The sequence below is a fragment of the Propithecus coquereli genome, unplaced genomic scaffold (assembly GCF_000956105.1).
Source record: "Propithecus coquereli isolate 6110/MARCELLA unplaced genomic scaffold, Pcoq_1.0 Scaffold9, whole genome shotgun sequence".
In the NCBI taxonomy this organism is placed as follows: domain Eukaryota; kingdom Metazoa; phylum Chordata; class Mammalia; order Primates; family Indriidae; genus Propithecus; species Propithecus coquereli.
In genome coordinates this window covers 14,042,878-14,060,155 of record NW_012155284.1, presented here as the reverse complement: position 1 = coordinate 14,060,155, position 17,278 = coordinate 14,042,878, and the positions used below count along the sequence as shown (strand labels likewise).

Here is a 17,278-nt window from a genome sequence, read left to right as displayed (position 1 = left end):
AAGATTAAGAAAATTGCTTAAAGCAATGGGGTAGTCATGCCTACTACCCACATTTCCATTATGCCATTCAGAACAGACCAAGGCTTTTTAACTAGTTTCCAGGCTTTTAAATCTTGGTGACATGTCTATTTATATGTAGTTGCTTTACAAACGAGGCTCAGATTTCCTATTTCTGTGGATGTTTTAAGTTTGAAATGAAGTAGGTTTCAACTAGGGATATTTAGAAATGTGATTTTAGTTTTCAGTAGTGATTATTTGTGTTTACATTCTTTAACAAAAAGATCTTTCAGTTTAGGAAACATACCTTCAATGATAGCTTGTCAGGTTCTTGAAGATTTCAGGGCTAAAAGACTATTCCTGTTGCAACTGATAGGGCCTTAGTAGGTCGGTGTAATCCTAAATTTTTTTGGTTGCAAAGGACAGAAAAAGTGTTACCCAGTCTAGTTCAAGAAGTGATATTATTTCTTAAAAAGAGATTTCATTAAATTGAAAAATGAAGATGGTACTACAGCCAGGCCTCCTGGGACCTAGGATTGGGAACCAGAAAGGTATCAGCAATCAAGGTGACTATCTCTTTTGCTCTCAAGAGTATTGTCAGTTCAGTTTGTTTCTCTGTATCTGGCCCAAGGCGATTCTAAGTAACTTTCCATCCCAGTAGAGAGAATTGGCTTGTTCCAAGCTCATTTGCTTAAGTCTGACTACTCAAATTGTCTGTTGCTGGTCAGCCAGTGAAATGGGCCCTTGTGACAGGTGGCTAATCAGTTGTGGCTAGAGAAGTTTACAAGATCTGTTGAAGATTTCACATAAGGAAACTGTGATAAGGCCTGTGTTGAAGTTTTACAGAATGTCTTGGTAGCACATGTAGGGGTACCTAATCACTGTGGTATTTTTTTTTTTTTTTTATCATGGTGGTATTTTAAGATGGCTTACCCAACCTTGGAAACCTGAGCCTTGAGGAAAAGTGGAATTACCATTCAAAAAGGGAGTTAGAGGACATCACAGCCAAATGGAACAGCTTGTAGAAGACCCAGATGTTCATCATGTGTTCTCAGAACCACAAGTATTTGTATGCCTGGATTTTTGGGTACATTCAGATGATGAAGCAAGAACAGAAGGTTGCCTTTGAGGAAATTTAAGCTATGGAATGACATGATGAAATTTGGGGTTTAGAAAGATCACTCTGGGAGCTTTTGTGGAAGACCATTAATAAGGGGTTGAGGTGGGGTGAAGTGTGGGTGGTTAGGAGCCATTGTAGTAATCCAGGTGAGAAATGAGGAGGGCCTGAATTAAGGCACTGATAGTGAGAATGATGAAATTAATTAAATTAGTTAATTCATTAATTAATACTTAATGTGATAAATATTTGGGAGGTACTCTTAGCAGCGTTTATGGACCTATTGGATAAGGGGTACAAAATGGTTTAGAATGGTTTATCAGTAGGATAGACAGAGTTTTGGAAACAACCCCAAATCTCAATAGTTTGACAAAACAGATTATTTCTTACACTAAATTGGTAGAAGTGGGAACTCTGCTCATTCTGGTCACTCACTCTAGGGTGAAGCTGATGACTCAGTCACCCATCTTTTGAATGTTGATGGTCACGGTGGCAGAGGAAAAGAGCCAAGCAATTGCTCTTCAGGCATCTTCAGAATAGTGACACATTAGTTCCGCTCATATTTAATTGGTCAAAGGGAAGTTATATGGCCACACCTAACTTAAAGGAGCAGAAAAAATAGAATTTTACCATGAATCTAGAAAGAGCTTTGGAAATATTTGGTAAACAGCACTAATGACTATGACACTAGTGACTCCCAGATTTAAGACTTGAGTAATTCGATGACGTCTTTCACTGAGATATGAAATAAAGGAAAAAGGGCAGGATTGGTAAGGGGAGGGTTGTGAATGTATTCTGCATTTAATGAATTAAAGGTGGACCCTGGTAATCATCAAGGTGTAGTACTCCAGCAGGCACTTGGATCTGGGGGTCTAGAGCTCATGAGAGGCCTGATAAATTGGAGATTTGATGATGTAAGGTGGTGAGTTAAGTCTGGATGGGATCTATTTACCTCAGTGATAACACATAAAGTGCTTTGACTTAGATCTTGGATAAGGGGGGATTTTTGTGAGAGCTGGTGTAACTACTGAATCGGATGGCCTTAGGCAGAAATGAGTTGAGTTGGGTGTGAAAAAGGTAGAGGTCTCTTTACCAACTTTAATTAACCTTACTAATTATGTTAATGATGTAAATAGTTTCAAGTTCTAAATACAAATACATTTTACAGTCACAATGTTTGGTTAATAGTATAAATATATATAAATTTAACCATTATTAATGTGGTTATTCTACATTGTCTTTAAAGATGGATTTGTTACTATATGTGAAGGATTACAGAAAAAGATTTTTGAATTTTAAAAATGACTGATATTTGTGGAATAGCTAATTAAATAGTATATCAAAATGATATTTAAATTCTTGATTAGTTGAGTAATTATGATTGCATAAGATTTGGAATTAGATGATTAGATTTTAAATCTTAGCCTTGCCATTTGCTTGTTCTGGGATTATTGTCAACTTCTTTGACCTGTTTTGTAAACCAGAGTAAATTAATATTATTGCACAAGTCATATAAGATATTTTTCAAATGATCTCTCATTTTTTTAAAGAGCGAAAAATCTTAATGTTTCAAATGATTGTATGTTTATGTTATAGATTAGATATATATTTAATTTGGGTCTTTTTTGCTAAAGACAATTACAGACTTTAATGAAAAATAATTATGGACAGGTTGACAAAATGATTGTCTGTGAAGATAGTATATTTTGGAGTCTAACAAGATGGATTCATATTAGGAAAAGTTCCTTTCATTTGTGCCGTGTCTGTTTCCTTTTTACCATAGGCCTAGATTGAACTGAATCAAGTAAGACTAGAAGTCTATGCTGTTTTGCATATAAGTATGTAAAATTTTGTTTGTAAAATCTTTTGTCTGGAAAATTACATTGTCCAGCTTAAAGCAATCTGGTATAGGCAAAAGACCTTAATTTTAATTCCGTATTATCTGATTGTTTCTAGGACTGTTGTGAAGTTTTTAATAAGTTAGATGCTGGGGAATGACATTTAGGAAGGGTTGGAGGAGTTGTAAAATTTGTTTGGGGACTGGAGCTTTTATAAAGATTTTGCCTGCTTATGATACGCTGGTTGAACATCTTTGGGTTAAATTGGCTGTTACACATTTCACTCAGATTAAGGACAGATTAATTTTGAGTTTCAAGTTTTACAAATAAGGCTGTAGGCCTGCCTACATTGCCTTCTGTCTTGGCAGACAAATCACCATCAAATGACTAGGTTTTGCTATTTTATGTCTTAGTTAGCAACAAAATTTCTTAATTGATTACGTGAGATTATGTAAAAATTAAGAAAGAAGTTTTAAATGAAAATGATAAAACTAAGCAAATGTTTATTAGTCCAATTGTTTTTCTTTTTATCTTGCAGCAACGCACCTCTTGCTTTTTCCTCCAAAGTATGTTATGTTAAGTTTCGTGACCCATCAAGTGTTGGCGTGGCCCAGCATCTAACTAACACGGTTTTTATTGACAGAGCTCTGATAGTTGTTCCTTGTGCAGAAGGTTGGTATCTCTCATGTTTTTTCCCCATTGTTTTAATCTCTGTCCTGTTCGTTGCTGCCTTTGGCTTTCCTAGAAATTGGCAAGTAGACAATATTTGTGTGTGTGTGTGTGTGTGTGTGAGAGAGAGAGAGAGAGAGAGAGAGAGAGAGAGAGAGAGGGGAAGCAAGAATGAAACTTGGAGAAGGAAAAAATATTTACCTAATAGTAAATTATATTAAAATGGTTAATTTATGGCTTATGTATATTTGAGATTTTACAACTTAACATTTAAAATTTTCGTAAATTATTTGGCTTCTCTGGTTTGCTTTGGCTTTCTGTAGTCAATTTGCAGAATATAAAGAAATCTTTCTAAAATTAAAAATAATAAGTTGATATGGGAAATTATTTTAAAGCATAAATAAGTAAGCATTTACTTCATGTGTTCAGTATTAATACTATTACAAATTAAAACAGTGCACACATTTTGCCAAACTGAGGTTAAGTGATGTGTATAAGAAAAATATTCGTAATTTATACTTTTGAGGACCCTTTTAAGGTAATTTACCTTAATTGTTACTATGAGACCATTATTTTATACTCAGTGTAATTGTTTACTATGAAACTGGAACTTACTTTTTTCTTTTATTGGCTTTTTTGGGGGGGAGGGTCAAAAAAAAAGCAATTTTCTAGAGTCTCCACCATCAAGGAGATAGTTGTTGAAGATAAGAACAAAGACCTTACAGTCACTTGTTAAATTTTATGACTTAAACTGCTTTAAGAACTAATTATTACTAATATTCTTTAGTAACTTCTATTTACAGAGCCACTCATATAATAAGCTGTGCTGAATTTTGACAGTTCTGGTGTGTAATTAACTTTTATTTAGAGTACAGACTATGGCACGTGTACATGGATTTTAGAATTGGGTTATTGTAAATTTAAATGTCCTTAAAGTAGATTTTCTCTGATGGATGATGGTAACTGTTTTACGGTATACAAGTTTACCTAAAACAGTTTAATGGGATTTCATATCTAATTTTTAAACCCTCTTTTAGTGGCCAGGTCAACATTAAAGTATCTTAGTGGATAATAAGCAGTTTGCTGCACTTACAGAGTTTATGCTTATTTCAGAATTCCTATTCTGGCATGTCAAAAACATTACAGTCAATTACAGTGAGTTCCAGGCTAGTGTTTTTGAAGTCCCAGAATAGGACATTCAGGATTTTTTTCAGATAAATTTGAAAGTATATTTCCCATGCTTCGGGTTAAAGTGGTTAGAGAAAATAAAAATGGATTAAAGTTAATTATTTGCTAAATATATTCCTGTCTGCTGATCTGTAACGGTACAGTGTGCCCAAAATTGGAGAGTGAGATGGGAAAGGAGCTAGTTAATTGTTTAGTTCTACATGCTTTGTACTGAAATTTCATACCAAGAAACTGCATGGGAAAAAAGAAATCAGATAGAAGGTTTATTAAACTGGAAATTTAATTATATCAGAAAATTATAGCACCAACAGCACAAGGTCTGTTATGTTAGGTCATACTGAATTGGAAGGAAGGATTTTAACACTGTTGCTTGGTTGGGACCTTGCTATATTCCCAAAGAATCTTTCATAGATCTGAGAAGCCGTGACTGTGATTTGTCGTAAATATTCAAGGCTATGGACATCTCAAGGTCCCTTTCATTGTTTGTTTTGCTAGATAAGGATGAATACATACACATTCAGATACAGCTTTTTGATATTTTTAATATTACCATTTTGGTACAAAGTTTTATTATTTTTGAACATGAAAATTTAAGGATACCTTTATTGCAATTTAAAGTAAGAACACTAACCTATAAAATAATTGGAATTAGCAAAACAATCAGATACATATTTTTCCTTGGTTACGGTTACATACAACTCATGTATGTATGGAATTTATGGAACCTGAAGAATTTGTTAAGTCTGATTATGCACTGCAGGCAAAGTGTGCGTTATTTTTACTAAAAATAGCAGAATGATTTTGAAATAACCAAAGAAAAGTGTTCCAATGGAGTGGAGTAAGTTCTATAAGAGGAGATGTATGTACTATGGTGCTGTAAGCAGTCTTCTGTTCACTTCACTGACTGCATCCTTTCCTTGATGTTATACAAACAGCATCATGACATATATAAGAAGAACCTTAGAAAAAAATTTTAAGCTTTTTTGATTTCTTTCAATTTGCTGTTTTTTAGTGCAGACATAAATGTGTGAAAATCATAAGCTGTAAAAGTAATGTTTGATGTGTAATAGGTTCATGCATATTAAGCATTAACTATTAATAAAACATACCATTTCAAAATAAAATATACATTCATTATACTTGTCCAAATATGACCTCTTTTTGTTGTTGCGTGCACTTCAGATTTCTTTTTATAAATGTTAACACTTGGAAAAAGATAAGGTCAAACATAACAAGGTGTCAGCCTAATCATCAGTCATAACTTTATGTCCACATTTTCTGGTAGATGGATTTTGACTATTAATTTGGTTTTGTATGTTTTCTCTATGTGATATTTGTGCATTATTAGATGACTAGACTGGCCAAGGCAGACCTGTTACACTTGCCTGAGTTAGGCATTGTTTGCCATGCCACTAAACCTGCCGTCAAGTGAAACCTTCATTGGGGAAATGAGATCGAAGTCTGAACCGCAGAAGATGGACGCCCTGTCTCTGTTTTTTATTGTTTTACTTTAATTTCATTTCTTTTTCTTTATTTTGTCCCCCTTTTTTTTGTTTTTGTTTTTGTTTTTGTTTTGTTAAATCTCTTTCACTTTAACTTGTGAGCTGGTTTTCCAGTTTTTTGTAAATGGTATTCCATTAAGGGTTCATAACGTGTTGCAAATTATATTGGGAGATGATTAGCGAGCTCAACCTTAAGATAAATTAAATTTTCATGCAGTAAATTAGGATATAGTGTTGTGAAGCTCATTGTGAGTCTTGATTGGTGTTTATGAATGATCAGGTACATTTCGTTCTTGAAACATTACAACACTGATAATAATCTTAGGTAATCTTAGGAACACTTTCTGATCTCAATCCAACATTTTTGTAGTTTTTTTCAAGTCTACATCTCTCATAAAACTGAAAGCTTCTAATTTTCATCCTTCCCCCAGGAATTTTAGGCATACAAAATCATCAAGGAAAATAAGGAAATTTGTTACTACAATCTGGGAGTTGAGAAGAGCCTTTCACTTTTCTGACTATTATTAATTATAGAACTTATTTCCTTGACTTATGAAGACTTTGTTGCCTATGTGGGGAATGGATATCTGAGAAACAGTTGATTATTTATTTGCATGTGTGTTTTTGTTTGCTTGAATTTTTTGTTGAAAGTTCTTCAAAAATTACCAGCTTCTAAGTGGATTTTGAGATTAGGACTAACACTTTAATACCATGAGAGATGATGTTTTCCTCTCAGTTGTCTTTGAGGAGTGCAGTTTGGGGAAAATGTTAAATGCTTATTTGTTTTATACTTTTATATACTCTGATAGTATTTGCAGGGTGAATTTGATCTTGGAAATTAAGCAATGGAACTTTTACTTAAAGTACCTTTAATGGTAATTAGAATAAGACAGACATATTATTGTGCTTACAGTTAGAATTATAGATTTATAGTAGTTTATTACTATTGTGAAAGGCAGTGAGAGTATGACAACCTACTGATACTTTATTTAAGGCAGAAGTGAAAGACTTCATAATACTAAGTAATTAACTTTTGGCCTGAGTTGAATACCCTTTTTGTTTGTGTATTCTTTCTGCACTGCCTTCAATGGATAGATTTGCTTATTGACAAGTAATATTAAATTTGGAACATCACTAGATTGGAACTCTATTTTTTTTAGGTGCATACTGTAGGGTAGTGAAGCATAGGGTTTCCACCTCAGGACCTCAGTTGATTTATCAAGAATGTTCAGGTTTTACAAACATTAAAAAAAAAAACCTATTTATAACAGATAAAACAGGTGTGATATCAATATAAATAGTATAGTATATATGTGAGTATACATAAATACATGTATTAATACTAATAACTAATACATATAAAATAGATTATTGTTATTTGATGTTTTCATTAAGACCTACCTTTTGTTTATCTTTATGCATGTTAAATCTGAAGAATTATATAGAAATGATAAAATAACTTTGTTTTTGAAATTAGTAAATTAAAGTGATATAAACTTAGATGCTGCAAAATTAGAAAATAGTAGGCATTTGCTAAAGCTAATAAAATGTAATTTTTAGTTTGTTCCTAAAATAAGGCATAGCATTATTTAAAGCAAGTTTTAAATTTCATCTTGAAGTCCATCTATATTTAGAGATATATTCAGATAATATTGTTGAGAGAGTTATCTCTGCACATATGGTTGTTTTAAATATAATTTTTACCACTGAAGCCCAGCATGGTGCTTTTGAAAATTTACTGCATATGCTGTATTTGAGTTTAGTGTGATTTAGTACACTGTGTGTTTTAAAACACTTTGAAAGAATTCATAATGGGAATGCATAGCCAATTGCTACATGAGTAGTTCTTCTAACTATATCCACATGTCAGTTATTTAAGAATTTTTTTTTTTTTGCTAAGAGGGTAAGGAAACGTATGAAAGTTGCAGTCCTTATCAAAATTAATTAATTATAATTCAGCAGATTGGACTTTTTTTATTTTTTAGGTTATAGGGATTTTTTTCTTTTTAGTGCCTAATACAATTTTGTTTTCCCTGTTTTTATTGCTATTAGGCAGTTGAAGTGTTTATAAGCAAGACATGTAGACATTAACTTCCTTTCTTCAGATAAGTGTGCATAAATTAGTTGTAAGAGTTAATATTTTAAGATTCCTGGGACTAGGGAACTTTTTTTGTTAGTTATTCTAAAAATTTTTTAGCCATTTCCCAAGGCATATATTTTGGAACTGAGTTCTTTAGGCATCTCTGATATTGGTGAGATGCCTTATTAACTGAATGGATGTAGGCTTCCTTTTAAATTGAAGCTGATTACATGAAGTAGGGTTTTTGTTTTCTTCTATTTGCAATTGAATGGAATCTATATTGGAGGGTTATCAAAATTGTTTGCATCACAAGAAGGTAGTTCAGTAACAGGATAGGGGCACTCATTAAGGAACAAATTTCAATTCGCACATATTTGTTTTTTCTTTTTCTTTTTTTTGACTAATTTGGTTATTTGCCATTTCTGGGGATTAAACTTTAAAAAATGTTCTTCTTTTCTGTATCTGATGTTCTGTGTGCTATTAGTGATGCAGCCAACACGAACGGTTGTCATGTGTAACACAACTTTCGATCACCGCGAAAACACCGTCCTGGGAAAGCGTCCATGCTTGATATCGTTTGGTTCATGAACATTAAGTTTCCAGTACAGGTGACCCATAGCTCAAAGTGTTAAATAATTGTCTACATTATTCAGTTTTTAAAATAATATTCCATTAATGAGATTGTTAATCTTTGAAGTTTTGCTCACTTTTATTTTTCCTAGTAGAGCAGGATAAAAGGAAAGACTTAAGTTTCTATTTATTTCTTTATACGGATCTGATAGATAGATTCATTTATTATTATTATTTTTTAAGTGCAAGGGTAAATTGTAAAATCATAGTGTAAAGTTCTTGTGGTGTTTCTGCTTTCTGTAATGTTTGGAACTTGCCTCTGCAGGTAAAATCCCAGAGGAATCCAAAGCCCTCTCTTTATTGGCTCCTGCTCCAACCATGACAAGTCTGATGCCTGGTGCAGGATTGCTTCCCATACCTACTCCAAATCCCTTGACTACAGTAAGTACTATAAGCTTTTTTATGAAAGGGGTGAAGTTCAACTATATAATCAGTTGTATAAAGAGCTTAGAAAATTATTTCCATTTTGGATCTGTTATTTTTTTAAGTGGAGAGAATTCAAAATTGCTACTTAAATTCTTTTCCCACATTATCACTGACTTGAACTTTTGGAATTACTCCTCAAGTAATTGGGGATTCATTTAATTGAGAATGCAAATAGATTATTCCTTAGAAAATCAGTTATTGAAACAGTATTTTGGATAGTATGATGAATTGGAGGATGTAGATAACTATATTTCCCAGTTCATGAGGACTAAATCCATTTTTAAAATGAAATGATCCACAACCTTGGTAATGGGAAAAAATATCTGAGAAGCATTTGTCTGATATTGAAAAAATGCAACAAAGTGAGAACATGGCCAAAATATTTTCCCATTAATTATGCAGAGTTAAATAGTAATTTAATGCCTCCCTTGTGATTTCCAAGTGGGATATTAAAAAAAGGATATTACTGTTACTGGGCTATTGGTTTTTGTATAAAAAATTCTGGTCATATTTATTTTAAAAGAAGGACCATTTTCTTGAGAAACAAACCTAAAACAAAATTCAAAGCTCATATTAATTGGAAGTTGAATATAGTTGTGTGGTGTTGGATAGGAAGTAAACTTAATAAATAAGCTCTGTGATTGTAGTTATTTTAATCCAAATTGTAAAAGTAGTTTCTGAAACTTTAAAGTGCAGAATTTTAGGTTTTTATATAGGGCTTTTTAGACCATGAAAAGGAGTTGAAATTTATTCTTAAGGTAATTAGAAACCATTGTCGAGTTTTAAGCAGGAGTGTGGCATGATTTGGCAATTTGAAAAGATCAGACTGGCTGTTACGACAGCAATAGTGACTGACAGTTTCGTAAGTTTGTGTTTTCACCTTTAGGAAGTGTGCTGTTACTTAACAATTGTTAAATCTTAGTAGTTCTGTAGCATATTCACATGTATAGCCATCAGTGGTCAAAATTTTCTTGAATAGCATAAGTAGAAATGAAAAAAGTGGTTGTGTTTTCTTTTTTTTCCCCATGAAAAGGTCTTTCTGTTATTTCTGAAAATTTTTTGTTTTCATATTCTTATATCTCTTCTGGTTTAAGTTAACATTAAAATTAATATTTTCCTTTATACTTGAACTAAAAACTGAATTTAGTAATACTGTTATGGAAAGATCATTGAAAGGGTTTTGTCCTTTTCCTACCATAGTGTAAGTAAGGGGCTTAATATTTTAGTTTTATTTTCTTAGGTAAACTTTGTTTCATTCTGTCGATGGTGATGGTAGTACCTTGCCTTTACCACTGAATAGCTATAGGCAAATCATTTAATCTCTTTAAATCCTTTTCTTTATCTGTGAAATGTGAAATTGGCATAATATCTGTTTCAAGGTTGATGTGAGGATTAAGTTAATAACTCAGCAAAATTAGATGCTATGATAATTGTTAACTATTTGGAACTCACAGAATCTGTGTTTTTGAATGGCCATGGTACAGTTGATCCTCATTTGTGAATTCTGTGTTTATGAGTTCACTTACCAGGTAAAATTTTTTAGGAACTCCCCACATCGATCCTTGAAGTGCTTTTGTGGTCATGTGCGAACACAGTGATGAAAAATTTGAGTCACTTGATGTGCACTTTCCCAGATGAGGTCAAACTCTGTCTTCTTGTTTTGGTACTCATGCTGTAAACAAGTGTACTTTTCGTAGTTTGCTTAGTGCCACATTTTCTTAAGTTTTTTGCTTTTTGTTGGTGATTTTGACCCCAAGTGTAATGTTAAAGTTCTCTGTAGTGTTCCTAAGTGCAGGAAGGCTGCGATGTGCCTTGTGGAGAAAATACAAGTGTGTTAGCTAAGCTTTATTCAGGCATGACTTATAGTGCTGCTGGTTGTGAGTTCAGTGTTAATGAATCAACAATATATAACAAGGCGTCTTTAAACAGAAACACACATAAAATAAGGTTATGTATTTATCAGTTGATGAAAATGTTGTGACCAGAGGCTGGCAGGAACTTCACCCTGTATTTTCCCTGGGAACAATGGTTTAGTACCTCGAATGATGAAAATCGACTGTTTTCAGTGTCAAGTTGAAAAACAGCTAAAATAGCTGACACTTAAGAAATATATTTCTAATTACATTTAAAACTAATATGACCTCACTCTCTTAATAATTCAGAAATAAACGTGGCTTAAAATTAGGGTTCCCTAGTCTCCTTCCATTCTTGTTGAGTTGATCCATTCTTTTCAAGATTAGAGAGTGGTAATTTTGGATACTAACAGAAAATATATGCTCTATGTTTTTTTCTTTTAATAGCTTGGTGTTTCACTTAGCAGTTTGGGAGCTATACCAGCAGCAGCACTAGACCCCAACATTGCAACACTTGGGGAGATACCACAGCCACCACTTATGGGAAATGTAGATCCTTCCAAGATTGATGAAATTAGGAGAACAGTCTATGTTGGAAATTTGAATTCCCAGGTAACTAATTTAAGAAGTGTAGCAGCAGAAACTCTTACTCTTTTTGTCTTCATAAAAATAGTATCAGTTGATAAAGTAGTATTTACCTGCTTTTTGAAAGCATATATTTTATTAAAATGTCACTTTGTTTCCTCAGACAACGACAGCTGATCAACTACTTGAATTTTTTAAACAAGTTGGGGAAGTGAAGTTTGTGCGGATGGCAGGTGATGAGACTCAGCCAACTCGGTTTGCTTTTGTGGAATTTGCAGACCAAAATTCTGTCCCAAGGGCCCTTGCTTTTAATGGAGTTATGTTTGGAGACAGGCCACTGAAGTAAGAAATCCTAAACAAAGAAATTTTAATGATTTTGCACAATGTGAAGTATTTTTTTTATGTAATTAAGGCTTTTTTTCTTTTTGATATTAATAGTAATTGGCAATTTGTGGAAAGAAAGACTGTTAAGTACAAATGAAGTACATGAGATACCATTTTAGCCTTTAAATACCTATGTCTAAAGACTTTTATCTTCATCATTTTCTATTTTATAAGGTGTAATTTAATGTTAATATTATTTATATACCCCACATAATGGTTGTAGATCTTTTTCCATAAGCTTTAACAAGTCAGGTTGGTTTTGCATTATGACTATAGACTAATGGGCACCTTAACATGTGACTTGAACTACAACACTTCTAGTAATAAGAAGTTTGGTAAATTCGAAATCTCAGGAAGAAAATAAAATATTAAGTATCCAGAAATGTCGTAAACCAAACATTTTGACTTCTAAGGTTTGCTTATATTTTTGTAAAACATTGATGTAGCCTTTCAGATACAGAAATTATATTTCATGCAGATTATTGAGGCAAACATACTTTTGTCTGAATTTCATAGATGATTGCCTTAGTTACACAATTTGATCAGGATTTTGCTGTTAAAGGATAAATAACTTCTTAGTGAGTATTTGTCTTCTCCATGTGGAAGGGATAAAGAAGACACATCAAATTCATTTATGTGCATCAGAGAAGCCACTGTTAGCTAGTAATGGAAGAGTTTTGTCAGATGCCGCTAACATTCTAGTCTGTGTCTGACTCAGCCGTGGTTCAGGGTCAATTAAAATGACGCACATGGTATACAGCTTTCCCTTTATCCTCCCAAGGTGCACAGGTTATCAATAAAATCTTACGATCTAGAAATAGAAATGATTCATTTTAGTATTTGTATCAACATTTTAATTTATTATAATTCTAAGCTATATTGGAAAGCACTTGGTCTGGTCTATTTGAGTTTTTAAAGAAGTCAGCTAGGGTGCAGTTTTTCTTTTTTCCTTTCTCTTGGCTTTGTAATGAGATGATGGGAGGTAGAGATGAGAAATTAATCATGGTTTTAAGGTTGTTTTTTGTTATTCTGTATTTAGCTATATCATTCTTAATGTGTTTCTGAGATGTCCTTAGATTTATGAATGTGTATCATATAAACATTTGATTGTTTTGTTTTATAAAATATGGTGTGTATTTGTGATATGCTAATATTTTCAATTTAGAATAAATCACTCCAACAATGCAATAGTAAAACCCCCTGAGATGACACCTCAGGCTGCAGCTAAGGAGTTAGAAGAAGTAATGAAGCGAGTACGAGAGGCTCAGTCATTTATCTCAGCAGCTATTGAACCAGGTAAGGCCATGTAGCGTTGTTACATAGGTCATAGTTTAAAGATTACAGACTCTTAGAACTGAAAGGAATTTTAGAAATTATCTTGTTCAGTCCCTTCGTTTTACAAACAAGAAGACTGAAACTCAAGAAATAGTAAGTGACTTACTCATGTCAAAGAACAACTTAGCACAAATCCTGTCTTTTCCCATGATACTGAATCGAGGCACATTAGTCTGAGTTTATCAGCTCTTAAATATTTATATTTTAATAGCACAATCTGCTCAAAACTGATTGGCTGAAAGCAAAATATAAATGTTATTGAGAGGCTAAAAAGAAGAGTAAATATATTTAAAATGTTATGATTCTGTAGGTTTACTTTTCTTCGAAGTTTTAACTTTAAAAATAATAAAGAGAGTCCATGATTTAGGAAAAAAAACCACAGATACTGTTTTAGCATGGTAAAGAAACACCTATTCAAATTTTTGTGTTGCTAACTAAAATAATTTAAAAATCCAATCTAAAAATGTCTAGGTGGTTTACATTTGAGCAGATTTTCTAAATTAACATTCATAATTTAAGCTTCAATTCTAGCAGAGTAAATGGAAAAAGGACTTAAACTCACTGTCATAGGAATTACAGACATGTTATAATCGTACGTTATGGCAGCAACAAAATATTACGAACAGCTGTTTATAATCATCTGGTTTATATGTACTGCTGCAGGGTGGCTGCACTCAACGAGTTTATGCAATGACTTTCTTGGATGTTTCTGAAGGATAATTGCACAGGAGGAGGATGTACAGAGAGTAGGCCCCTTGCACTATATGTGGTACATTCCACTTGTGCCTAATTATTAACTGGGATCTTTAATTGTTCTGAGCTTACACTGCAAAGTGGTTTTTTCCTCCCAGAGTCTGGAAAGAACAATGAAAGAAAAGGCGGTCGATCTCGTTCCCACTCTCGCTCAAAATCCAGGTCTAGCTCAAAATCCCATTCTAGACGGAAAAGATCACAATCAAAACACAGGTGAGAATTTCTACTATCATATTTAAATAGTTTTTTTTAGTTTTGTATTTAAAATAGTTAAGATTTTATGAGTTTTTTGTCAAAATACTAGAATTTAGAAATTTCAGTAGTGTTCACTTGTAAGTGTGGTTACCATTAAATATTGCTCTAGTTATAATACTATAGTTTAAAGAATCAAATTTTGTCTAATGATATTTAATTTTTAATATTTTGACTGATTTTTAGTTTTAGAAGTTGGTTTTCTGTCTAAAGATACTCTATTTCTGAGTTTTCTGAGAATGAACTAGTCTTTATATAGAAGTTGCAGAAACTTTTTATTCATCATATCAAGAAAAGGGAACATATTTAGTGTCCATGCTGAAAATATTATTTATGATGCAGGTTTTTTGTTTTCTTTTCCCGGTCCACTCCAGGTCTGGGGAGCACCACCCCAGATCTTGGTTTCAAGCAATTCCCTATCTCCAGTACCATGTGTCCAGTGGAACACTTTGAGTCCTTAGTACTTCTGGTGATAGGAGCCTCCTCTGCCCACTTTTGGACTTGAAACACAGGGGTAACTTGCAGTTTGAGCTCCAACTGGTGTACTTTTCCTAAGCTCAGTTTCTGTTCTCTTTATCTTATTTTTGATCATAGCTTTGTCATTTTGATTTTCTTTATTTTTTCTTTGTGTTTGGTGCAAAGAGGACCTCAAAATGTAAACTTGCAACACTGTCTTGACTGGAAGTACCCTAAAAATCATGTCTAAATTAAAAATTTTGTCTTTAAGGTATGGAGGGCAACTACTGTTGAAATGTGAAAGTGTCTATAGTGGATCCTAACAGCGTATTGTGTGTACTGTTACATGTACTCACACTTATGTCTTGAGAAAGGGGAAGAGGAGTGTGTGTGCATATTGTGTGCATTAGAGAAGGGGGAATGTTTCAGGGGAGGAGAAGGGGAACCAGTATGCCGTACGTTGAGCATCATCATCAAGCTCAGTTTAGTTTGTTTTTCTGTGATGATGGAGAAAATTCAAAGAATGTAATAGGAAAACAGGATGTTCTTTCTTTGATTCTAGTCAACTGTACTTCTGGCTGTACTGGTGTATACATCTCTATTATTCTTAGTTTGCAAAATCTCCTTTGGAATATGGTTTTACTATCTCTATCCAGGGTCTTATAGTAAAGGCACATTCAGAACCAAGTGAAGGAAATTACTTCATGTACAAGGAGTAAGACAGTGCAGCAGAAGCCAGAATTGGAGAAGGAAAGTAGAACAGAAGCAGCAATGGTACTAGACTATAGATATCTCCATATGTTGACAAGATGTGGTGAGGGTAAAGGAGATCAAGGAAATATAAAATTGGGCTGAAGAGTAATAACTTCCTTTCTGTGGGAAAAAAAGACCCATGACCTGAATTTCATTTTTGTGTTGATTTTTAAAAGAGCTAAGTTCCAAGGAAGAAACCAAAACTTGATTGGTAACATCATTGTTTCTTTGATAATCTATGTGAAGCTTTATGTGTATATTGAAATTATGGCAAATAAGTTAGCTGTCTACTTTAAGGTTTTTGTTTTTATTTTAAGTATATTTGGCTATTTTCTCCTTCTAAGGATTAGTGGTGAGGGCTTATTCAGTCTAAATTAAATCTGTTGATTACTGCTCTCATTCATGGGAGTGTATTCTTGTAGGTATGTCTATATAGCATTAGAAATTGTTAGCTCTTGGCATATATACATACATACATATTTTTGTTAGCCTATTCTGTTTTTATACATGCATATGGAAACCTTGACTAAGCTCTCAGAAACAAATACTAATGCAAAAGAGGATGAGTTCTCTTTAAAGGAGAAAAAAAAAATCCCTTACCTAAAAACATTTGGCTTAAGGGTCCTGACCTAGAAGGACTCCAACCCCCTGGAGCCTGGGAGGGAATGACAGGAAAAGCCCTTTCTTGGCTTTTCCTCCCATGGTCGTGGGAGTTGATGTCCTCGGGTATTGCTCTGACCTATTAGACTTAGCAGGAGTGTGGGTTGCAGGAGCCCTTTCTCTTAAACGTCCAGCCACCTCTACCTTTTCACCATCTTCATATGCTTCCAGAGCTGTGCTTCCTACCTTCTAACCACGCGTACAACCTTTCTCTCTTCCTTCCCATCTTACTATAAGAGGGAGGAAAGGGTTTCTTGTTACTGTGACCTTGCCTAGGACTGAGGAATTGTGTTTCCATTTTGTCCTAATTTTGATACATGTTTTATTAATAGAAACAATGTCAGAAAAGGTGTGTATGTAGCACTATAATTGTTGTATTTTTAAGTTAAGTAACTTTACAGACCAGCATAGAAACTATTAGACATTTTATAGTGATTTAATGGAAAACACCTGATTTTCAAATGAACTTTGATGCAACATAATGGTAAGTTGCCATTTATTTATAGTTTAAAAATACAGTTTTGCATTATTTAAAACAATGGGAATATAATTTCTCATTATTAAAAATGGAAACTACTGATGATAACACAAATCTTTATCTTTGGTTGGATTAGATCTGCTCTTGACTACTTTTAGCATTCTTAATCAGAAAACTACTAGAGTGGGTGAGATAGAGACAGGAAAATATTTAATGTCAAAATTAAAATGTGAGCCTGTAATCCTAGCTCTCTGGGAGGCCGAGGCGGGCGGATTGTTTGAGCTCAGGAGTTCAAAACCAGCCTGAGCAAGAGCGAGACCCC

The 17,278-nt window shown here is 33.4% G+C and overlaps 1 protein-coding gene across 5 annotated transcripts in view; it reads left to right on the top strand.

Annotated features, from left to right (window-relative positions):
* SREK1 (splicing regulatory glutamine/lysine-rich protein 1) overlaps positions 1 to 17,278 on the top strand; it is a 34,930-nt gene that overhangs the window by 4,803 nt on the left and 12,849 nt on the right. For 2 of the 5 annotated variants that reach the window (XM_012664611.1, XM_012664609.1), the window contains exons 2-7: positions 3,491 to 3,624; positions 9,287 to 9,402; positions 11,748 to 11,912; positions 12,049 to 12,227; positions 13,435 to 13,565; positions 14,456 to 14,570. In XM_012664611.1, the coding sequence (XP_012520065.1) occupies positions 3,491 to 3,624; positions 9,287 to 9,402; positions 11,748 to 11,912; positions 12,049 to 12,227; positions 13,435 to 13,565; positions 14,456 to 14,570 (840 nt within the window). Of the gene's footprint in view, positions 1 to 921; positions 1,067 to 3,490; positions 3,625 to 6,157; positions 6,539 to 9,286; positions 9,403 to 11,747; positions 11,913 to 12,048; positions 12,228 to 13,434; positions 13,566 to 14,267; positions 14,571 to 17,278 lie in introns of those variants that run through there. The other 3 variants (XM_012664612.1, XR_001138323.1, XM_012664613.1) reach the window with 3 other exon arrangements.